Raw genomic sequence first — 23,755 nt, 5'->3', positions numbered from 1 at the left:
GGTATTGCTAGAAGTTGATCTAAGAACCTGACGGCGCTTTAACAATTTCATATCCTCTAAGTCAATGATAATTAACTAGCCACTAAGGTGATCCTATAATATATTGCGCCACTCACTATCGTTATAGACGACTCCGTGGGACCGGAGCACGGTTAGAGCTTTCTTACGCTCCTAATTGAAGAAACTAGAATTCTTGTTATTAATTATATGCTAAAGTCGCGTTCCTAACCAGCCTAAGACCATTATCTCAGCCATTAATTCACTATAGTACTAATACGCGACCTATAGCTAAAAGGATCTAAGATAGATAGGGATCTAATTTCCTTATAAGCTCCTAAGGTAACGATAATTGTTCGCCTCCGCTTAAAGGCGATACTACTTCTCCACTATAGTAGCTTTAATGACTATAGTGTATCTATATGATAGAAGGGTAGCTTTAACGAGGTAACCTATCCTACTATAGACATGGAGTTATTCAAACCTATAGTTTCGGTTTCGTGTAAGTTAATCAATCTCCGTCACCGTGTCCTCGAAGACTTTATCTTCCACTATGCTAGGAAGTTGGGAGGGCGCTTGTTGTCACTAATAAAAATAGGCCAGAATGTTAGATCAATGCTATTTAGGCCAATTTTAATATATTGTTTCCATATCTCCTAGTTGGCTTCTCCTTTGAGGGTAGGAACGAAGTCAGAGAACTTGGTGGTCGACGAGGTTATAATTGGAGTCTCTATCTTGATGTAACCGGATTAATTGACGGAGGAAGGAAAGAAGGGTGGAGACAAGCTGGTCTCCGGGTGGATATAGGATCCGAAAGTGGATATAGGGTCCGGGGTAGACGCGGGGTCTAGGGTAGACATAGGGTCTGGGAATGGATGTAGGATCCGATGTAATGAGATGCTAGTTCTTAATACAGATGAAGAAGATGCTAGTAAATGATAAAACTAGCAAGGAAGGGAGCAAAGAGATGCAAAATTGATGTAAGATCTCTATGCAAAGAGTGGATGGATGAGAGTTGTTAAGAAGAAAACTCTGCAAGGTCGACAGAGAGTGAAAACTCTGTCGAGGCAGCAAACAAAGGAAGGTGCTACCCAGATGAGATGATAACAACCGGCAGAAATCTCTGTAAGAGACACCGCCCACCTCACCGATGGAATTGAAGCTATTCACGCTGCCGAAAAAGGCAATTCTCCTGCTCCGTGGAGATGACAAGGAGATTACGTGTTGTAAGCTTCAAATTCTTTTTGATGTAGGAGGGGTGCAAGACTACCTCCTGCGTAATGAATTACACGCTTGTGCAGTGAGATACACGCTGCGTCTGTCGAAGACGCGCAGGCCGAGGATATTGATCAATTGTTAGATTGGACCAATAGCGAGTCCCCGGGCTCATAACCTGATAATATCTACTGGATGACAGAGATCATGAAAGGCTGGACAATATATTGATATTGTACGGAGAGCTATGTAATGATACAGAGGAAAGGAAGTAGATCAGACTACATGCATGGGGAGACGTCACGTGACATAGGGAGATCTCATCACTCTTTTCTTATGAAGAACTGGCAGGTCACATATTTTACTAGTTTCCGTTAATACTAACCTCGGTAAGTAGTATAAGGCGAGGATAGAGATATACGAGCTAGGATTATATTAACTAGCTAGGTACCCGGTATACTAGCCTTTAAAAAATAATCGAGGGCTAGATTCGTAATATACACTAACGGATCACGCTTATATAACTCGATAGTATACCTATACGTAATCTAAAGAATAACTACACTAGCCTCTCTATAAAAAATATAAAGGAACATTGAAGTCAACATGACACGCAGCTGATTTGACAAAGCTCGACGGATGGATATCCATGGATGACAAGAGACGCCTTCAGGAAGGGTGATCCAAACGAAGCATTGACCCGAATTACCAATAAACTGCTCGTCCGCACACCACTATGTCACCGCACCCTACAAAACTTCTGACGACGATATCTCTTTCGTGGAGAGCAAATCCCTTTCCCTCTTGCGGTAGGTACCACTATCTATTATGAATACCCTCTGCCCATCTTTACATCGGTATTGACTGACAAGTCACTCTCGTTGATTCTCTTTGCATTTGGGGCTCTTGGGGCTCAGGGTCTCAGTCATGTCCGTAGCACCTCTGCATGATAGAAATTGTAGTATATTCTGAAAATAGCTATGCGCCTTGTAATATCAAGAGATTGCTGTTGCACTCGATGCATAATTTACACATTTATCCGACCCATCTAGGAGAATTTCGGACGAAGAAGCCGAAGAGGGACTTTCTCCCCCGTTAACATTGGCACCTCCCCACATTTCGCCAAAAAGGGCAATCAATTCCTCCCCAATCACGGGGAATATTACTCTTTGCTGTTGCCTGTGCACATCTCCAAACCCTCCTGACATCAATTCAAGTCATACAATCAAACGAGGTGGGGGTATCAGTGTCTACCTCCCTTATCTGGCTTCTGGTTGGATGTTTCTCTATTGATGCTCACACTATGTTGTGTTTACCCCTCCATGAGGATAACCGAGGTGCGAAGGATACAAAATGGCACCGTCCTACCTATCCCAACCAGACAACTTTCTTCTAAATTGCCATAACATCTGAACTGTTGCTCCCCACATCCAACATGGTCGGCGTCCAAGTAGACAATCTCGCCGTGAACGACGGCCCCTTGACATCGGAGAATGCCACCCTCCTCCGCCCCTCAGACCCAACCCTCCCGCTCGAAGAGCTTCGCAAAAGATACGACGAGGACGGCTACCTCTTACTGAAAGGAGTCCTGCCCCGTGAGGACGTCCTCGCCGCCCGCGATGCATACTTCTCCTCCCTGGAATCAACAGGAGTCCTGAAGCCCGGCACAACACCGGTAGAAGGTGTCTTCGACCCCGCCAAGGACCATCTAGACTACCCTGGTATTGGGGCAGGCCACATTGGCGGGAACGGCAAGCCCGGTGGTGAGCGAGCAGCGGCCTTTGTCGATCTTGCTCTCGACGCACACTACCAGGACTGGTACGCGAACAAGTTCTGTAACCACCCAGCGCTGTATGATTTTATTGCGCGCTTCTCCGATTGGGGGAAGAATACCTTGAGCATGCGTCGCACGCTTCTCAGGAACAACCTCCCCAAATCGAAGCCCATTGGCGTGCACTATGATCAGATCTTCTTGCGGTATGGAGATCCGACGAGTATCACTGCTTGGGTTCCCATGGGAGATATCAAGCTCAACGGGGGTGGATTGATCTACTTGGAAAATGGTTTGTTTTGGCCCCTGTCTTTGGTTAAAGTTTCTTGGAGAAAGTTTGCATACTCATTGGATTTGCGCAATAGGTGACAAAGTCGGAATTGAAATGGAAGAGGCCTTCTTTACCAAAGCGAAGCAGGCTGGACTGACGGATGAAGAGGCCAAGTCGGCTTTCAATTCGAATATGATGTCCACGGGCCTGCTCTCGGAGTTCCCGACTGACTTCGCTCGCGAGCATGGTCAACGATGGATGGTGTCGGCGTATGAGGCAGGTGATGTGGTGTTGCACAAGCCTCATATGGTGAGCTGCCTTTTCTTTACTTGTCTAGTTATACTAACGCTTTGTTCAAGATCCACGCTTCTACTGTCAACAACGACCCGGACAATGTCATCCGTCTTGCGACAGATCTACGGTTCTGCGACTCATCCAAGCCTTATGATAAGGTAAGTTTGATTGAATATATATTGCAAGCCTGTGCAGACATGGAAACTAGCTTACCATTTATTTACGTTGCAGAGATGGATGAACCATTATACCTTTAACGACGGTGTCTAGGGTGTTATTGGAATGGAGCGAGGATTAAGCCCGGGGCCAAGAGTATTTTATAATTAACGGTTTCTTCTACAAATTGGACATTGAAGAAATCTATGATGCCTCCAATCGAAACGTACTTTTTATTTTTGATACTTATTCCGGAAGATTGTAAAAGAAGGACAAGTTTATTTGGCAGAAGTTGCATAGTGGATGGAGCATGCAAGCATGAAACAGTGTCACTCTATCATTCCAGTCACTTCATATTATCGTTCCAGCGAGCCCTTTCTTCTTGGCAAAATCATCATGATCTAACAAGGGCGCAGTTGACAATTTGCAGGACAATTGGTCCCTGGAATGTGTTCTGTCATAACTGGGGATCGACATATGCCCCTAGATCCACGAAGGAACCCTTTCCCCAATGAATAATAGTTTTGCTACAGTATCAAGATAAGTTTATAAGACGAACAGTTTCTTCTGGCCATCTTAGCTGAAGAAAACAGAGTTTGAAATGATCTACAAGAAAAGAAGAGGATGACACACCAGGGTTATAAACATCGGCATTCAAGTTACCATAAACCCTCATTCCGAACGGTAAGAGACTGGCATTTCGGTAATTTCGGTGGTCTTCAAAATAGGGTCGAAGATCGGCCCCCCAGGTGTTAAATCCTATAATAGTTGTGACACTTGAGACTTGCCTGTTCCTGGAAGTATCCCATTTTCAAGCACCACTTCATCACAACATACGCTTGAATCCACACAGCATGTCACACGTTACTTCAAGAGCCTCATGGCTCTCACTCTTGCTGGTGTCACTGCTGGTAGTGTCTACTGTCAACGCGCTTCCAATCTACCAGACAGACCAACAGATAGAAGGACAAGTCGGTAAACTTGAATCTCGATCACCGGTTAGTCACTCAGAGGCGGCGCTCTATATTTGGAAGAGAACACTGTTAACAGAGACACAGAGGCTTATTCCAGACACTGCGGAATACGTCCATGACATCCTGCAAGGGCTGGGCCTGACAAAGCCAAGCCCAAGCTCAACCGCAACATCCAGTGCCACGCCCACTTCCACACCCACTTCCACGCCCACTGCCAGCATCAAGGACGAGCAAGACGTGGAATATATGAAGCCAACACATACCACGCACATCATCTACTCCAGCTCCACCAGTTACACACCGACTCATGGCAGCAATGGGGCGGGCTACACCCATACCGTGAAACAGGAGCACAGCAACAACAGGCCAGTGGAGAATATCCAAATTGGACAAGGTTGGAATGGGGGTAAGAAAATTACTGCGGAGAACTTCCCTGCGGTCTTTGATGCTGTATATAAGGAGCTGGAACATCGATTGAGCGATGCGATTAACAGTTCTGATGAGATTGGATTGGAGAACTTCCTATGAGGGTGTGAAGCGCTACGAAGAAGGAAAAAGGAAACGATGGATCATGAGGAAAATGTGAACTTGAAAGACTACTGTTTTTGATTCTATACTATGTACGAGTTACTTCTGTGTTGGATGTTATATTTGTTTGTAGTGATTTCCTATAAATGCGGTTACTATATAGTCCTAGTCCCTAGGCAGTTATACCAAGTTGTACTGAAAAAGTATTCTGTAGGAATCGACTTTCCACTATCCCTCTCTAAGAATAGAATACACAAGCAAATCCAAAATACAATCCATCGGATGCTTTCAGCTCTCATTCCTGTATGATTCCTTGTATTGCAGACAATTTGCAGACCAGGATTTATGGCAGTGGCAGCTTGAAAGACATCAATCGCTACTCTACACCCCCTGTAGTCTCCCGGATGGAGCTTGAACGCTTAACTCCCTTAACTCCGTGGTCGTTCTCCGGTCACAACTCCGGACCTCAGCAGTACAACTCCGCAGGCTAGCCCCGGACGTGAAATCCGGAGTCGTAGTCATTAGTATGAGGGCTTATCTAGACGTACGAAGTGACCGCAGGAAGCTCGTGGTAACAACCTGGGAGTATCCTTAACTGCGACAAGCCGACGGCGGGGCACGATCTTCCAAAGTTGAAAACCATAAAAGGCCCATCGGAGCCCACCAACTTCGACATTCTACCAACTATTTCTATCTCATCTCCCTGAAGTTCACACAATTATCTTTGATATTCAACAATGCCTTCTCTAATTGGAAAGGAAATCGGCCCCATTGGCTATGGCACGATGAGTGCGACTCCCCCAAACGCCGCAATTCGCGAATATTGTGCTAACAAAATCAGGAATGACCTGGAACGCGCAGCCTCCCTCAGAGGAGGTGTGCTTTGAGACACTGAACACTACCCTGGAACTCGGTGCCAACTTCTGGAACGGGGGCGAGCTATATGGCACTCCGGAGTACAACTCTCTGCATCTCCTCAACAAGTACTTCACCAAGTACCCCGGGAACGCAGACAAGGTCGTTCTTAGTGTCAAAGGTGGCTTGAAGAAGGGCGAGCTTACCCCGGATGGCTCGGAAGAGAACATCCGTCGTAGCGTGGACGAATGTCTGCGTCTGCTCGATGGCAAGAAGAAACTTGATATTTTCGAATGTGCGCGACAAGACCCTGCTTTCCCCGTTGAGCAGACCATCAAGGTACTCGCAGAGTATGTCAAGGAGGGCAAGATTGGAGGAATTGGATTGAGCGAGGTTGATGCCGAGACAATCCGCCGAGCGTATGTGCCCTCTGTGTTTGATTTTATGGTCTTCCACCCCCTATGGGTAAACTCAACTCTAACTGCTTCTCTAGACACAAGGTACATCCAATTGCTGCTGTCGAGATTGAAATGTCCTTGTGGTCTACCGATATCCTCCACAATGACATTGCCAAAACCTGTGCGGAGCTGCAGATCCCTGTTATCGCTTACTCGCCACTTGGTCGAGGTGTCTTGACCGGAGCTGTGACCTCGCTGGCCGATATCCCCGCTGGTGATATCCGGCACCATTTGTCCCGTTTCCAGGAAGAGAACTTCAAACACAACATGAAGCTCATCAATGAGGTCAATGACCTTGCTACTCGTAAGGGTGTTGCCTCTGCTCAGATTGCACTGGCATGGATCCTTACCCAGAGTAAGAAGCCTGGCATGCCTACTATTATTCCCATTCCTGGCGGTACTACGAAGGACAAGGTGGTCCAGAACATGGGCGGTGCACAGGCGCTGACGGATTCCGAGATGGCTGAGATCGAGGCTATTTTGGAGGAACACACGGTTTCTGGGGCTCGGTACTAGGAATTCCCTGCAAGATATACATTTATTAGACTTGGATCATAGCAAATGAGAGATGTTTGTCATGCGAATGGGTTGTTGCATAGGTCAGATCAAGTGTAGAAGAGTCAACATACAACCTCACATGTGATAGGTGGTTGTCAGGATTGCAAATTCATAATGATCATCACGTAGTATGTAGGGGTTTGAAGATATTCGGTGTTGCTCATTGTATATGGCAGTGTAGTGTGTACAGAGGGCAAATGTGAGCTTACCATTGGGTTAGTGTGGTCAACTAATTGAGAGGTCTGTGCATTCGTGAATGAATCGATAAGGACCTAGGAAATGGTAAATAGCATGATAGTCTTTAAGACAACCATGGTCACTCCGTACATGTTAGAGCAATGAAGGAAGAAATAGGAAGAGAGCGGTGCTCAGTTGTGAAGAGCTCGCGGTCCATCACGTGACAAGGCTCGACTCCACGGCTGAACACGTGATGTGATACGATAGTCTCCCTCGCGCGATATCTAGCGCGACATCTACAGTGTAGCTAATAGACAGGTGAAAGTTATTTGTTGCCATCTCCCTTTCTCTGCACAAGCTATACCATTTACAATGGCTTCAAGAGACTCTCCCGGTTCCCCCTTATCCTCGGTTGGATCTCTCGAGACTTCAGATCATGAATCCATGAAACATGAGAGCCGCGCGCATTCGCCCTCGATGCCCAACATGCCACCCTCCAAGCGTCGTCGCACTGGCGTGCCATCCTGGGACCGACAGACTCCTCTCTCCTCTGCTCAAGACGAAATACACCCACCTCCCTCCCCGACTGCCTCGATCTCCTCCGATAGCTCCGGCGATATCCCAAACTCCCCCGGCATCCTTTCACTCCTTGGCACCAATCAAGAAGAGGACTATAGTGGCCAGAGTACTGACCAGGTCACTATTTGCCGATGGGATGGATGCACCGCTGGCGACCTCGGAAACATGGATGGGTTGGTGCAGCACCTCCACAACGAGCACATCGGGAGCCGACAGAAACGGTACTCGTGCGAGTGGTCCGATTGCACCCGCAAAGGTCAAACGCATGCTAGTGCTTATGCCCTCCGCGCGCATATGAGAAGTCACACCCGCGAGAAGCCATTCTACTGCACTCTACCCGGTACGTTGTCTCAGACCCAGACTCGAGCCCTCCAAACGGGGGCGGATGATGTTGACAGATCTCGAGTACTAACAATGAATTATAGAATGTGACCGCAATTTCACCCGTTCCGATGCGCTAACCAAGCACATGCGCTCTGTTCACGAGACCGACACCATGCGTCCAAATGACTCCATCTCAAAAGTCCACGGCACCGCGGGCAGCACTACCGGCACCCCAGCCTCGAAGCTGCAACGCATCCGCTTGAAGCTGACCCAGCCCAGGGAGCCAGGAACTGAGGCTGAGCCACACACCGAAGCAATCACCATTGTGCCAACCCCCGTCACAACCGACGCACACGATCCTGACGAGACCACGATGCCAGAGTTTGGACCCGAGCTCGACTTCGATGAATCCGAGCTCGCCCTACCACCACGCGACCTCTACCGTCTTCTTCGTCGACAGATCGCGTGGGCTGGCAAGGAGGCTGCACAGCTGCAAGCTGAGTGGGAGGAAATCCGCCCGCGGCGCGAGCGCGCATGGCGCGAGAAGGAGGCTATCTTTGACGACCTCATTCATGCAGAGATCGGACTGTTCAGCGCAATGGTTGGCTCGGTACCACCTGCACACTTGACGACCAGCCTTGAAAAGTTGCAGCAGCAGCAACAGCAGTTCCAAGATCAACAGGACCAGTTGACCAAGTCGGCAGAGGCACCGACTATCGAGGGCAGCACTTAGCTGGCTTGTCTTTTTCACTTCTCTATTCTCTCTCCTTCCCTACTTTCCCCCTCTTCTCCTCAACCTTCTCTCCCCTGAGGCCATGCTCGGTTAGCTTGGCCTCAGTATTGCGCCACTTTGCAGTTACCGTTTCATTTGTTGTTCTCTCATATCCCGGCGTGCATGGCGTTGGTGAATGCGTTTTTTTGTATTTTCAACCCCAGACAAAACAGCAGTGTCAACGGAATGTACGAATAGCCTTTCTGTTTTCTTCTTTTTCTTCGGTATGTCGCTCAATGACAGCTCACCACTATGGGTGATCACAATTATATTGTCAATAATCATGATTCGCTTCTCACCGCGGCATTATAATGCAAGGCTAGATAGAGGAGTCCATCCCACATCCTTATTTCTAGTCTCCGATATCACCTGCCAATTATGAACTAACTAGACCAGGGCCCTATACAGGTATGACCTTTTCAGAGCTCTTATTAGCTCATGTAGATGAGTGTGGATTGATAGACCTGGATCCTTTTGTTCGAGTCACCCATCTACCTGGAGTCTATGTGATGGTCTACAGACGCTTGTAGTCTTAAATGACAATTCATACTGAGGCCCAAGTGCTTTGCTAGTCTTACGTTGGTTCTAACCAGAAATCAAGTCAAAGAAATTCAAATAACATGAAATAACATGATCCGCACTGGATGATCCCAGGAAGATAAAGAAAATCAGTCGACGCCATAGCAGCCACTCCATAAGATACATGTGCAGAGAAAAGAAAACAAACTGCCCTTGATTACGGATGCCTCCATAGGAAGAATCCTAGTATGCTCACAGCATACAAGAAAAGCAAACTAAAGCAAAGGGGATATGGTATGAACGGCTCAATCCAGGCAAAACAAGACCATGGAGAGCCAGTCCAAAACTCCCCCACTGGAAAACATCTGAAAAGAAGAGAACCCCAAAACGCGCCATGCAGTGATCATTCAAGATTGTGGATCATGCTCATTTCGAAGATTCTCTTTCTGTGCTTTTGGAGCTCACGCAAGAATTCGGACGCCATTCGCAATGCCATTCAACAAGTTGCATCCATATGTACCTTCAACGAACAAAGAGCAAAAGAGAGAGACGGAGGTCACCTTGATGAGGGCAGCTCAAGGAATTGTGCGAGATGTCTGAAGATGAATAACAACGACTCCAAAGAAACTCGAGTCCAATGCGAGAATACCGGAATAACATAGTCAAAGATTGGGATTGGGAATATTGTGGAGAGTAGACGGAGAAGAGATCGCAAAAGCATACGCCGAGTGTCTATCATCAAAAAAAAAAGAGAAAAAGAGGAGGAAAAGGATAGGTAGATATCCGATATCAGAAACGCTGGACATGCATATCATCAAACCGTGCTAAAGTTGAGCTGAAACAAAGAACACCTGTACCCAGTGTGCTGGCGGGGTACGATCGCTCAAGCTGAGCTGCCATTAGAGGCCTTGGAAGCTTTGCTGGCTTCCATGACCTTATTGAACATCTGCTGCAGCTTAGCACCACTGGCATCTTTGTTTGGCCAGTAGTTGAGTGAAACGTAATCCCTGGAAGTCAAGTCAGAACATGAAAAGATGAATGTGAGTGTGTAAAGCGGACGCACCAGAGTCGGACCTCCAAGGAGGGCATCGATTGCGAGCCCTCCAGATTATTGCGAATGAATTCTCCAATCTTCACAAGAGTAAGCCGGAGTTTCTGGGCCCGCTCGTTTTTGCTTGGGTAATTTTTGGCAGTGATCATTGACACTTGCTTCAAATTGGCAACGATAGGCTTGAAGAACATGAAGGCCATGTCTTCTTTATTAGAACTGCCGTTCTCATGACCTTTGCGGCGACGAAGTTCATCGTTAGAGGCATCGGATAGACGATGACGTGGACGATCATCAAGACTAGACCGTGAACGAGAGTCATGGCTGGGAGTATTATGACGGTCCACATCCCGGGGGCGGGGCCGTGATCGATCAGACTCACGATGGCCCTTGCGGGGATTCTCAGGCCTGCGAGAGCTCGAGGGCGCTGGGGAGGCGGAGACACTGCCACTACCCGAAACCCGTGAGCCACGCTTGTTGTTGCGATGGTGATTGTCAACTGCCCTTCTTGCTGTAGCGTTGTTATTGTACTTGTTTCTCAGAACAGACATGAGGTATTCAGCTCGTCGGACAAGGTGGACAGCACCCGGTGATTTCGTTGCCTTCTCCTCGGTCTGTAGGCGTTGCGTCTTGCGCTCCACTCGGTGTTCCTCGAGGAAGAATTTGTCGCCGAGGCCAAGCTCAGTGTCGTCACGAATCTGAGTCCATGCACCAAACCCATGGCGTGCGATACCCACAAGAAGCATCCCGTCTTCGCGCGCACCCCACTGGCAGCTATAGTCCGCTAATTTGGTAGCCTCAGGAAGCCGGAATGTCTTGAAATCAGTCAATGCTTTAATGATGCTTCGGATAAGGCGCATATCGGGTGGACGCTCAACGATAGTCCATGCATTGAGTCGCTTGACACCGTGATGATCGAACAAGACGGCCTTCTGCTCTTTCTTGGTGGGGTTCCTACCCGATTGTTTCATGGCCTCTAATTGATCCAGACTCTCTTGGACAAGCGCGTTTGCCTTGTCGGTAATTTCATGAAGAGCATCACGAACGGTGCCTCGATCGCGATTTTGTAGCCTGGCATCCTCGAGGATGAGGTCTTCGGAGTCATCCATATCGCCGTAGCGCAGGAAAGCTCGAGAAAGCGCACGGTATTCTTTTTCTCCCAGGGGGCGCTTAGGATCCAAGGAGGCACTCTCTTCCTCTCCATCATCGATATTGACTTGAGCTCGTGCGAGTCGTTTCGCCTTGCGCTCCTCTCGTGAATCTGTAGTGTCCGTGGGAGCATGGCGCTTGCGGGGTCGATTTTGCTCAACGACCTCAGCTAGATAACGGTCATCATCTTTGCGCTTTTCCTCGGCCTTGATCACTTCGAGCTGTTCCTTTGGAATGATGTCGTCCCAGGTGAGATCGTCAACTTTGATGTCGACAAAGTCGAACGCTTTCAAAAATTCCTCGCCACCGTCGGCTTGGATTTGCTCAGCCTCTTCGGTTTGGTGTAATTCAGCGTTTGCAAGGACGGAATCGATATCAAGCTGCTCCAGTTTCTTCTGGTTGTCGGTCTGTTCGAACATCTTCTGACCGCGGCGCTTGAGGATCCGAGAGATATCGTCTGTGGAGTTAGGCTCGGCAACCACGCGGGCCATCTTATTTTGCATCTCCGAGGCTTCTTTGTCTGTGACACCACGCTGGATGGTGATGAACTCGAGCAAGAGCTTGTTGCGAGCTCTTTCGATGACTTCTTCTTCAATCGTATCCTTTGAGACAAGGCGGTAAACACTGACAGGTCTTGTTTGACCGATTCGATGAGCACGCGCCATAGCCTGCAAATCCGCCTGGGGGTTCCAATCCGAATCAAACAGAACGACAGTGTCCGCAGTCATAAGGTTGATACCGAGACCACCTGCACGGGTTGAAAGAAGGAATGCAAAGTCGGTGCTACCAGGAGCATTGTAATGCTCAATTGCCAAGCGACGGGCGGCAGACGGGATAGTTCCATCAAGTCGTTGATACTTGTAACCACGGTACTCCATATACTCACTCAGGATGTTAAGCATGCCAACCATCTGACAGAAGATCAAAACTCGATGGCCATCAACGCTCAACTTGCGGAGGAGTTGATCGAGAAGCATCATCTTTCCACTGCTGGTGATCATGGCTCGAAGGATGTCTTCTCGACGAGCACTGCCTTCCAGAATCTTTGCTTCTGCATTGGGGAACATAAACGGGTGGTTGCTGGCCTTTTTCAATTCCATCATGATGTTCAGGAGAGACTGCTTCATACCCTTGTTCCCATCGTTCAGTGCAGCGTAGTTTTTCGTTAAGATGTTCTTGTAGTATTCCAATTGGACATCGGAAAGCTCGACTCGAATGATCTTCTCAGTTTTCGGAGGAAGATCCGACTCAACCTTGGACTTGGTACGCCGCAACATGTAGGGCTGGATAGCAGTAGTCAATTCCGCAAGTTTTTGAGATGCTACCTCAGAATTCAAGTCCATGTCGACGTCGACTTCAACAAGGCCCGGGTTGAGGAAATCCATTAGTGCTGAAAGCTCGGCAAGGTTGTTTTGGATTGGGGTACCAGTAATCAAGAGGCGTGCCTGGCATTTCCATTCGAACAACTTGATATACAATTGTGAATCGCGATTCTTGAGACGGTGGGCCTCATCCACTGCCATAAATTGCCACTTGAATTGGCCGAGGAACGGTGAATCATTCATTGCATACTCGTAGGTTGTCAAGAGAACGTGGAACTTTGGACGTTTGGGATTCCCATCGACCATCAATTCATAATCGCGCAAAACGGAGCGTGCCTTTTCACTACCATTGTAAACAACGTAGTTCAGGTCCGGTGTCCAGTGGTCAAAGGTATCAGCCCATGCTGGCATTGTAGATAGAGGGACGATGACGATAAATGGCCCTTGCTGTCGCCTGACATGGCGCATCCAGTTGATGAAGGAGACAGTTTGTACTGTCTTTCCGAGACCCATCTCATCAGCCAAAACCACATTGCGACCCCTGACCCAATTGAAAGCCAAGAAGTTTAGACCCTTGACTTGGAAGTCCTTGAGTTCTCCATTCTGCAAGAAACTAGGAGTTCCATGAATGGGCTCGAAGGATTTACGCGTGGCAACATTCATCTCGTTCTTGTCGGAGATGGGTTGTCGAGCGGTGCGGTCCAAGAATCGGTCAATCTCACGTTGAGCGATCTCACTAACCAGGTCCTCTGGTTCCCAAGTACAGGAATCGTAGAAGAGACGCTTCCATTTTACAAGGTATTCCGTGGTACCATCCTCGCCATCACGTACACCAATGACTCGTTCAACCTTTTTGTAATCCTCTATGGCCTCGACGTCTCGCTCGCGATCGAGGTTCCATTTTTCGCGATCTTCAGGAGGGGCATCGACACTGTATTGCAACCGAATATCCTCATTGAGCACTTTCCGAACATAATTATCCACGCGTCGCGTGCTGCGGAAATTGGCTATCGATTCATTGCTTTCCCACGTAGCATGATAGTGTGATTTGTCCTGCCACTTGATACAAAACTCAAAGTCGTTGCGGCCGAGATCATTGGCTTTTGGGTCGATGCCCTCCTTGAGGCGGTGATTCAGGACGACGTCGACAGCGGGGCGAGTGTCCTCTACATAACTCTCCACCCAGTAGTTCGGCGCAAGATCTTCAGGATCATCTTCAAACATGGCTTCGTCTTCCTCATCATCCTCGTTGTAGTTTGACACCTTCTTGGCGGTTCGTGTTGAGAAGCGGACCTCGTTCAATGAGGGCTCATAACTAGCAGTTTGTTGGAGACGTCGCCTTCTCGCCTTGCTAGCACGAGCACTCTTTCCGCCATACTCATCACTGTCGGACTCAGATAGGGAAGACACAGTAGCGGATCGCGAGGCTTTAGATGGTTGTTGGGATGGATCTTTGCGACGACGTTTAGTACGTGGTGCAACATCATCTGAGTCTGAGTCAGATGAGTCGGCGACAGGGCGCGTTGTGCGAGCACGACCACTTCGTCGAAGCCCGTAAAGATCGGGATTTTGTCTGATCAGGTCGGTTTCGCTAACCGGTGACGATTTGCGCTTCGCACCGCGGACGGGATGAGGGGATGAAGAGTTTTCACGGCTGTATGTATTGGCGTCGTAATCGCTGTTGTCGTCCGCTGCGTCCTCATCTTCCGCATCTGAATCGGCAGACGCGCCGTCATATGACTCGTCCGCAACATCGGGTTCGGGGGAGGACTCGGAGACGGGGTGAGACTCCACGGGCTCGGACGGACTGCGCTCACGTTGCGTTACCACGTCGCCATCCGTGTGGGTATCGTCAGCGACCGGCGAAATAGGGTAGCCATTAGACATGGTCGACGTAGAAGGAGGTTCCTGAGCAGATGGGATCACCATGCCAGAGGCTATTACCGAGGGGCAGTCAGCATTGAAGCTCGATTCGGGCTAGGAGAGGCATGAAAGAGACAGGGACAGGTGGAACAATAGCACGCGACTCAAATTGCAGTCAAATTGAGCCTAAAATCTAGCACAATGGGACAGGATATTGACTTTGATGAAAGAGTATGTTTTTTGATAGCGGGTGGGATGGACGCGGCCAGACTGTAAGCCAAAGCAATGGACAGATTGGTACACACAACCAGACTTGGAGAAAGCAGTGGCACGCCGCTTGATCGACGACAGTTGAAAACTGACCCGATCGGAGCAGAATAGAGGGATTCAAGGATTCGTGCAGTGGGTCGACAAGCGCGGAGAAGTACCGCGGCGAATGCTTCGGTCGGCACGTCTGTGCTTTGAGGAAAAGATTAAATCACTTACACTCCATAGCGTGGTGACCCCGAAAGCGGGGGATCTGTCGATCAATGTGGAAAAGTAAATGGTGGGGGGGAGGCGTGAAGCTGGAATCTTGGGGGAGGAGGAGACGAGAGACTTGGAAGAACTAAGAGTTGGGGACTGACTGGAGGGTTTGCTTCGGTTTGGTTTGCAGGGAAAGCAGACACCCGATCTATTAGGCACCAACTAGCTTAACCCTGTTGGGACTAGCGTATTCGCTTGGCACCGGACATAACGTATCATCACGTGGCTTGCGGATTTCGGATAAACCACCAGTCCGAGTTCAGGCCAACAGCCAATCACCGCCTTGATAAATAAGTGACGCAGATGTGGCCTAAGGCATCACAGCCCACAGAAAGCGAAGTGCATTGAATTCTATCGCCCCTCGTTCGTTGATAGCAGTGATTCTTCCTGTCTTATTTCTAGTCAAGTCTGCGCAGAGATACTTGGTGCTTTTGCTGAGCCCAGTTCATTTACCTGCGACAGCGCTTATTCCGCCAATCTCAACCCTCCGTCCCTCCTCCACTTGGTGCTGATTCTTTTTTTTCAACCCGCTTCATACACACGGTTTCCTTTGAACCACATCCACCCACCATGTCTGACAAGCTTACTCGGTATGTTTCTGGAGCCTTCGAGGTGTCATATCATCAGCTAACGATACATTTCTCTCTATAGTATTGCGATCATCAACAGTGACAAGGTTCGTCGCGAAATACCCCCACTAATAAGATTTTCTCTCCGGTTCATGAACGCCTGGCTCACACCTCATCTTTCCAACTTTACAGTGCAAACCGAAGGTACGCGATTCGTCATGATATTCGGTTGTCTGCACGGAGGCTAATTAATTGCAGAAATGTCGTCAAGAGTGCAAGAAGTCTTGTCCTGTGGTCCGCACAGGCAAGCTTTGCATTGAAGTCGATCCCTCTTCTAAGATCGCCTTCATTTCCGAACGTCTGTGCATTGGTTGTGGTATCTGCCCCAAGAAGTGTCCCTTCGGAGCCATTCACATTATCAACTTGCCCACCAACCTCGAGACCCAAGTCACCCACCGCTACTCAGCCAACAGTTTCAAGCTTCACCGACTTCCCATGCCCCGTCCCGGTCAGGTTCTCGGTCTGGTTGGAACAAACGGTATTGGAAAGAGTACCGCGTTGAAGATTCTCAGTGGCAAGCTGAAGCCTAACCTCGGTCGTTACGACAACCCTCCCGACTGGGAGGAAATCCTGAAGTACTTCCGTGGTTCCGATTTGCAGAGTAAGCACCATAGCCTGAGTGTCACGGCCTCTGTCCGACTTTGCTAACTGTGATAGACTACTTCACCAAGATTTTGGAAGACGATCTGAAAGCGGTTGTGAAGCCTCAATATGTCGATCAGATTCCCCGTGCTGTGAAGGGACCTGTTCAGCAGGTGCAGCAGCTCATCTCCGCGCGCGCTGCGCTGGGTAACGAGCAGGAGATTATGGATGTCCTTGGTGTGTTCCCGTACTCCAATATCCTGGGATTCATTTGCTAACCTTCTCCCAGAGCTGAACCAAGTTGCGCAGCGTGATATCGGCCACCTTTCCGGTGGTGAGCTTCAGCGTTTTGCTATTGGTCTGGTTTGTGTGCAGAAGGCCGACGTGTATGTTCTTCGTTCAGTATATTCACGCCATTGAGTCCTCTCCGTTACTAATACTGATGTAGGTACATGTTCGACGAGCCTTCCTCATATCTCGATGTTAAGCAGCGTCTGGCTGCTGCCCGTACAATCCGCAGCCTCCTCCGCCCTGATGACTATGTCATTGTTGTCGAGCACGATTTGTCCGTCCTCGATTACTTGTCCGACTTCATTTGCGTGCTGTATGGTCGTCCTGCTGTTTACGGTGTCGTCACTCTGCCTTCCTCCGTCCGTGAGGGTATCAACATCTTCTTGGACGGCCACATTCCTACCGAGAACCTGCGATTCCGTGAGGAATCTCTGACCTTCCGTCTTGCCGAGGCTGGTGAGGAGTTCGTTGCGGACAAGGATCGTGCCTTCGCTTATCCCACGATGGAGAAGACTTTGGGTGACTTCCACCTGAAGGTTGAGGCCGGAAAGTTCACCGACTCCGAGATCGTCGTCATGATGGGCGAGAACGGAACTGGAAAGACCACTTTCTGTAAGATGCTTGCTGGTGCATTGAAGCCTGATGGTCTTATCTCCGTCCCCAAGATGAACATCAGCATGAAGCCCCAGAAGATTACACCCAAGTTCACCGGTACCGTGCGTCAACTCTTCTTCAAACGTATCAAGACCGCTTTCCTGTCTCCTCAGTTCCAGACCGACGTCTACAAGCCCCTGAAGATGGATGACTTCATCGACCAGGAGGTTCAGAACCTGTCCGGTGGTGAATTGCAGCGTGTCGCTATTGTCTTGGCTCTGGGTATGCCCGCTGATATCTACTTGATCGACGAGCCCAGTGCCTACCTCGACTCCGAGCAGCGTATTGTCGCTGCTCGTGTCATCAAGCGTTTCATTATGCACACCAAGAAGACCGCTTTCATCGTCGAGCACGATTTCATCATGGCCACCTACCTGGCCGATCGTGTCATCGTCTTCGACGGCCAGCCATCCGTGAGTGCTCGCGCTCAGACGCCAGAGTCTCTGGTCGGTGGTTGCAACAGGTTCTTGAAGAGCTTGGATGTCACTTTCCGTCGTGACCCCACCAGTTACCGCCCCCGTATCAACAAGTACAACAGTCAAATGGACCAGGAGCAGAAGCTGGCAGGCAACTTCGTAAGTTTTCTACCTTATCCATGGATGCTACGAATTCCACTTATAAATCCGGTGCTAACTATATTCAACAGTACTTCTTGGAAGAAGAGAACTGAAAAGGGCGTCCACAACGAGCATCGTCGCCGCCGTCACAAACGTGATGGCCGCGACTATGAGCAGCGGCGCAACAGGCACCGCGGCGATTGGAAGATCGTGTGGTTAATGGGGTTCCTAGGCGTATACAGAGCCTCGGGGGTTCAGGGAGAGGGATTCCGTCACCGCGCCGGGTCCTCTTCCGGTGCCGATGACGGTCTCTCGGACGACGATGGAGATGACGACGATGATGATGACTTAAATGGCAACAGTGATCCCGACTAGAAGGTAGTGTGACCTGCTTCACACCCTGCTATTCTTGGTCTAGTACGCTCCTTTACTTCTGCGACCTGTTGCCATTCGTCAGTCTATCAGCAAATGTCTACATCGTTATTCGCCTTGCAATCTGCCTTGATTTGCTCCGGGTTTATATATCATATCCAGAGTCATCGGCCCCCGGTTGGGAACACATGTCTGCAGATCTTCCACTAACGCCGGTTAAATTTTTAATGGTGGATTAGGTTCGGCATGGTTTATTGTTCCAACGGAGTTCTTATGTTTGCATTAGGTTGGAGGGTTTGGGTTCCAAAAAAAGCTCTTCCATGAATTTTATGATTTGTTTAAAGATGTCGCGTCGGAATGGATTGGTGATGAGAATGATTCCAGACTTGGGGATGGCATGGAAGAGGCGATTGCTGAAAAGCTGCCAGGTACATTACATTACCTCTCCGTCGTGTAGATAGTTTCAACCCATTGTTGTACAGATGTTTTTTGAACTTCCTATTCGCTCTTTTATGTTCATCCTATGTCCAATCTTCTACAGCAGGTTTCATCCAGCCCATATCCTCAGAGCTCTCACTGGCCTCGCTCTCATCATCATCACCCTCGGAGTCCGTATCACTCTTAGGAGATGCCGCCTTAGCAGGAAGTCTAGCAAGATCGACGACGGGAAACGCTGCAGGAGGCGTACGCCTTTGTACCAGCGGACCTGTGAACCGCTGAGGCGTCTTGGGCCAATCCGAGTTACACTCCTTTTGAAGCTGAGGACAGCGCCCGTACCAATAATGGACGCTATCCTCGGTCTAGTGATCCTTCTTTTTCATCCCACCGCGCAAAGTCTTGCGTCGTACTCGACGTGCGCGAACCTCACAGAGCCATCGAACCGCGTCAAATGAATGGTTCGAGTCATGCATCTTGTAAATCATCGGCCTCTCCAGTAGGGGCTGGTATATGTTCGCACCATACACAGGAAGGTATACGTCGAGGGAGTGTAGATGGTTTGGCTCGAAGGTCGTCGGGTTTAGCGAACTACTATAATAGACTATTAGGATACATACAGTGATTAGGGTTATCTCGAGGCTTATTAGACCTTTAGGCCACGTTAGATATCATTCGATTAAGATAACGTTGATATTTACGCCCGTTTGCTGTTTCAGTGAATTGTCCTGTCTAACCCAGCGCGACTCTTTCGAACCGACAAGCGAATTGCGATTGACCTTGACCTTACCACGTGGCATTATATGTGATTCCAGAGAGTTGTAGGTCATATAGTCTTGTGGGGGTGGGGTGTAAACGGCGTGAGAACAGGCGAATCAGCGTCCATATCGTCCATGTCCATGAAGAGCTTGGCAGTGGAAAAGCAGCCAAGTTTTTGCTGGCAATGCCGCATATGGTAGGAATCCAGACCCTTCCTTATTCTGATCAAATCACGTCGCATTGGTATTGCTAGGGTGGCGTGGAACATTCGAGCTCGGCTGGGTGAGGTGGACTAAAACGCCACCCGCTCACCATAGTCCTTCGACTCGAGGAAGTTCTAATGTTACCTATAAATTCACCCACACCCTCCGCGTGCTGTGGATACTAACATCACATACGTACTGCTCTCGAAAGAAGTTATTTTGAATAAATCACTCGAACGATTTTTATTGGGCGTGATATATCGTAACAGAGGTACAACACCAATGAGCATATGCCAGCTTGAACTTCTTCATATGTGTCGCGCTAAACTGGCAAAAGAAGCCTCTAGTCGTAATCCGCATCTCAGTGTCATAGTTGGTCATGCAAACTTACTCGCGGCACTGATATCGGGCTTATTCACCATGTCCCATGAGCTAAGAGAGAGGTAGGTCCACACACTTCGTTAATGCTTGGAGCAGCTCCTGAGGGGTTACGAATTACCCAGGGACACCACGGAAGAAGCTCTCTCGGATAAGATCGCGGGGTCTGACAAGCGCGTGGACGTGCATCCAGAAGTTATCACCCCTCGTAAGGAGGAAATATTGTCTGAAGGTACCTCTATTTCAACAAGTCAACTGAATATGGACAAGCAGGAGATTGCGAACAGTTCTACAGAAGAAGAGGATTTCCTTGGGGGACACGTCCCATATTCTAGTTTAATTTCTCATCCGGATTGGATGTCAGATATTCGTATTCTAGAATGATTTTATAGCACGCTGAGAGTTTGGAATTTTCCTTGGGTTCTGAGTTCTATGCCGAATCAAATATACTATCCTTCATTTCCTTGCAGTTCCATATACTACTTTTTTGTATGACCTCAAGCCCTAGCTAGCGTGTGTGTCACAGTGAAGATGGCACATCAGATATGCATCCCATATGACTTTTCCCATTGGGAATCTCAGCGCAAATCCGCTCGTCAAGCTATTGGTCGCAATTGCGGATGTGATATCCGCATTGGAGTCCCGACGCTCTCTCCTGCTCGGGTCACTCGCTCTACCATTAATCGCAACTACAGCAGCAGTAGCATTCATAGTTTGCCGCAGCCGCCCTTGTGCTATGTAAGTACAGGTGGGCGCCACGCCTACCTGGCCGTTCCGCAATGACTTCCTCACCTCGTACCAATCTTTCTTGTAAGTTGGGCTCATCTCCCGAGTCTAGGAATACCCGGAGTTATCTCTTGGCTGGCCGATCAATCGGGGTAGACGAAGTGGGATGATCTATTTCGGTTTGGATTGGTTGAGGGGTTAGTTCTTGTAACTACCTACGCTTTTATAGACCGGTGGGGCCCACCACTAAGCACCACATGACCCGGAGTCATATATGGCACGGTAGAGGACGGCGTCGATCCACCGATCCATCTACAGCAAACCTGCTCATACGTCGATATGCAGGCCATTCACATAGGTAGCTTTGACTTTGGAATATGCCAAGTTATCCCATCGTGAATTGACGAAAACGGTCAGGTGACGTCAGTTGCGGCAATTTATGCCTCTTAAATAGTACAGGCTTCCTCGCTTGGAACTTTGCTTCTGTCGGCATTGAGTGATTTGCTTCATCTAGAAATAATGTCCCAGCCACAGTTTGCGGACCGGGGTACTACCCAGGATACCGAGGCGTGGATCTTTGGAAGCGGAAGTGAAGCATTAGCTTCCGCGGTATATTTAATCAAAGACGCCAAAGTACATCCACCAAAAATCCATATCATAGACAAGCACCTGTTCTCGGAGCGAATATCGCACCGCCCAGGTAGCTGGTCCGACGGATACGACCAATTCGCCGCATGTCTGCCTGTTCCAGCTGGCTTACCGATGGAAAGACTCCTCGCAACTCTTCCCTCAACACAATCGCAAGGGCCGTCTCTTTTGGAGGAGATACAAACGGCAGAGGCAAACCGAGTCCCCAAGAAAAGAGACGTTCGAACCTGCTTTCTGGCTATGACCAAGGGCTCAGTGAATCACATACCCACAGATTCACTAAATCTGAGCATCAAGCATCGGATAGCTTTGATACAAATTCTCTTCAAGCGCGAAACATATCTATCACAGAGGCAAGTCCAGGAGCTTCTCCCGGAGAACTTTTTCCAAAGCCCTTTCTGGACAATCTGGTCTGCCCAGTGCGTATCTGTACTACCCAGCACTACTTACTCGACCCCGTTTCTGATATTTCGCCAGATTTGGCTTCCAGCCGTGGCACAGTGCAGCGGAGTTCAGGCGCTCTATTCGTCAATATATGCCTCAATTCCACAGCTTAAGTATTCTAAGCTGCCTCGACATCACAGGGTATTATCAGTATGAGTCTTTATACTCGCCAATTTATCGTTTTCTCGAAAGCTGTGGAGTTGACTTTCGATTTGGCGTCGAAGTCAAGGATATACAGGTGTCTAAAGATGACGCTAAACCAAAAGTTACAGGATTCAACCTGGTCAAAGGCAAACAACAACTACGCAAGCAACTAGGGGAGAACGATATCGTGATTATGAATATCGGATCCACCATCTCAGGTTCAGCAGTTGGTACGAATAATTCTTCGCCAGTGTGGCAATCACTCGATGCGGACGATTTGTTCGACCAAAATTGGTCAGTATGGCTGGACCTTGGCAATAAACATAACGGCCTTGGCAATCCGTACAACTTCTGCACGCGCCAGTCTGAAACTATGGTGGAATCCTTCACGATCACCACGCAGGATCTAGTTCTCTACGATGACCTCAGATCACTTATAAAGTGCAGATCTGAGGCCGGTGCATTCATATTTCTCGGCGACAGCAATTGGAAGATAAATCTGTGCATACCCGCCCAGCCGGTCTTTTCATCGCAGCCAGAAGATGTCCGCGTTCTTTGGGGGTTTGCGCATGCCCCCAGAGTCGAAGGAAATTACGTGAATCGGATTTTGCTCCACTGTTCCGGTGCGGATATATTATCTGAGATACTAGGTCACCTCAATCTCCACTACAACCCGCCATTGTCCCGGACTGTCACCATTCCACGTGCGATGCCCCGGATGAGTTCATTGTTTATAACGAGGGCATTGAATGACCGTCCATCAATTACGCCCCTATCCAATGTAGGTCTTGTGGGGCCGTTTACAGAGTCCTCGGGTTATACATGCTCAGACGTCAGTTACGGCATCCGCACTGCCAAAACGGCAGTCTACAAGCTAATGGGTCTGAAAGGAGAGTTAGATGGTCCTTTATATTCGAACACCTCGATTATCAGAAAAATTCTCTTTTGGAGGTGATATGAGTACGCTAGGTGGGCCACTCACGTATCAAGGGGTCGAGGGTGACGTGAAACGATCAGTATGCCCAATGTTCAGATTACTGTCACTGTTCAGATCCCTAAGCCAAAAAAAAAAAAAAAAAAAAGAAAGAAAGAAACTGTACGTTGACTTGGCCTGCTTTGGGACTTTTTATCGATTCAATACACCCTCGAATATCATGCACGTGGACCTCGCAACGCTCCAATATGATATGATCGAGATAAGCTGGTCGATTGTCTTTGTAACCCTGCAGCATTTTCATTTCATGGATTGTTTTAAATGGCAAGTCTCGAATGGTATATATAAGGTCAGTCACAAATACAACCTGGAGATCCACGGAATCATTTAACTGTAGAGCTACGTATTTCCCGAGGGTCAAAGGAAATATCAATGAGCAGGCCACGGGTAAAAGAGGTACTCAGGAAGACCAAGTCCAATAAATGGCCGCATCCCCTAGGAGTGCAATTACTTCGGCATTAGAGTGGCATTAGGGGTGACTGAAATGGTCCAGATACCAACTTTTGGGAATCACCCTTAGCGCAAGAGTGAGCCCCAAGCTACATTTAGTATGCAAGTCGGAGTAGATATCTAGAGGGGATTAC

The 23,755-nt window shown here is 48.7% G+C and overlaps 9 protein-coding genes across 9 annotated transcripts; 7 read left to right on the top strand and 2 right to left on the bottom strand.

Moving 5' to 3' along the window:
• Positions 1-2,647: 2,647 nt before the first annotated feature.
• Positions 2,648-3,818, top strand: N7525_011160 (uncharacterized protein; the record flags this gene model as incomplete). The annotated part of the gene is made up of 4 exons (XM_002560790.1): positions 2,648-3,275; positions 3,349-3,563; positions 3,614-3,706; positions 3,780-3,818. 4 exons carry the CDS (start codon positions 2,648-2,650, stop codon positions 3,816-3,818), a joined length of 975 nt encoding a protein of 324 aa, XP_002560836.1.
• Positions 3,819-4,558: 740 nt separating this feature from the next.
• On the top strand, positions 4,559-5,206 carry N7525_011159 (uncharacterized protein; the record flags this gene model as incomplete). The annotated part of the gene is made up of 2 exons (XM_002560789.1): positions 4,559-4,702; positions 4,763-5,206. 2 exons carry the CDS (start codon positions 4,559-4,561, stop codon positions 5,204-5,206), a joined length of 588 nt encoding a protein of 195 aa, XP_002560835.1.
• Positions 5,207-5,943: 737 nt separating this feature from the next.
• On the top strand, positions 5,944-7,035 carry N7525_011158 (aldo/keto reductase family protein; the record flags this gene model as incomplete). Its single annotated transcript, XM_002560788.1, has 3 exons — positions 5,944-5,995; positions 6,048-6,480; positions 6,555-7,035. The coding sequence occupies 3 exons, from the start codon at positions 5,944-5,946 to the stop codon at positions 7,033-7,035; spliced, it is 966 nt and encodes a 321-aa protein (XP_002560834.1).
• A 591-nt stretch (positions 7,036-7,626) lies between these two features.
• Positions 7,627-8,890, top strand: N7525_011157 (C2H2-type zinc finger protein; the record flags this gene model as incomplete). Its single annotated transcript, XM_002560787.1, has 2 exons — positions 7,627-8,173; positions 8,259-8,890. The coding sequence occupies 2 exons, from the start codon at positions 7,627-7,629 to the stop codon at positions 8,888-8,890; spliced, it is 1,179 nt and encodes a 392-aa protein (XP_002560833.1).
• Positions 8,891-10,331: 1,441 nt separating this feature from the next.
• N7525_011156 (chromatin-remodeling ATPase CHD1) lies at positions 10,332-14,896 on the bottom strand (the record flags this gene model as incomplete). Its single annotated transcript, XM_002560786.2, has 2 exons — positions 10,332-10,455; positions 10,512-14,896. The coding sequence occupies 2 exons, from the start codon at positions 14,894-14,896 to the stop codon at positions 10,332-10,334; spliced, it is 4,509 nt and encodes a 1,502-aa protein (XP_002560832.2).
• Positions 14,897-15,925: 1,029 nt separating this feature from the next.
• Positions 15,926-18,181, top strand: N7525_011155 (ATP-binding cassette domain-containing protein; the record flags this gene model as incomplete). Its single annotated transcript, XM_061215371.1, has 8 exons — positions 15,926-15,945; positions 16,007-16,031; positions 16,117-16,128; positions 16,183-16,585; positions 16,642-16,803; positions 16,856-16,952; positions 17,015-18,086; positions 18,158-18,181. 8 exons carry the CDS (start codon positions 15,926-15,928, stop codon positions 18,179-18,181), a joined length of 1,815 nt encoding a protein of 604 aa, XP_061067883.1.
• A 780-nt stretch (positions 18,182-18,961) lies between these two features.
• On the bottom strand, positions 18,962-19,351 carry N7525_011154 (uncharacterized protein; the record flags this gene model as incomplete). The annotated part of the gene is made up of 2 exons (XM_061215370.1): positions 18,962-19,240; positions 19,289-19,351. 2 exons carry the CDS (start codon positions 19,349-19,351, stop codon positions 18,962-18,964), a joined length of 342 nt encoding a protein of 113 aa, XP_061067882.1.
• A 1,395-nt stretch (positions 19,352-20,746) lies between these two features.
• Positions 20,747-21,029, top strand: N7525_011153 (uncharacterized protein; the record flags this gene model as incomplete). The annotated part of the gene is given in 2 exon segments (XM_061215369.1): positions 20,747-20,953; positions 20,964-21,029. The coding sequence occupies 2 exon segments, from the start codon at positions 20,747-20,749 to the stop codon at positions 21,027-21,029; spliced, it is 273 nt and encodes a 90-aa protein (XP_061067881.1).
• A 431-nt stretch (positions 21,030-21,460) lies between these two features.
• On the top strand, positions 21,461-23,132 carry N7525_011152 (oleate hydratase; the record flags this gene model as incomplete). Its single annotated transcript, XM_002560783.1, has 2 exons — positions 21,461-22,008; positions 22,067-23,132. The coding sequence occupies 2 exons, from the start codon at positions 21,461-21,463 to the stop codon at positions 23,130-23,132; spliced, it is 1,614 nt and encodes a 537-aa protein (XP_002560829.1).
• Positions 23,133-23,755: the final 623 nt, after the last annotated feature.

Source organism: Penicillium rubens (assembly GCF_028828025.1).
Source record: "Penicillium rubens strain IBT 27055 chromosome Unknown utg000004l_segment0_segment0, whole genome shotgun sequence".
In the NCBI taxonomy this organism is placed as follows: domain Eukaryota; kingdom Fungi; phylum Ascomycota; class Eurotiomycetes; order Eurotiales; family Aspergillaceae; genus Penicillium; species Penicillium rubens.
Note: the sequence above shows the minus strand (reverse complement) of the source record. Positions and strands in the feature narration are given on the sequence as shown.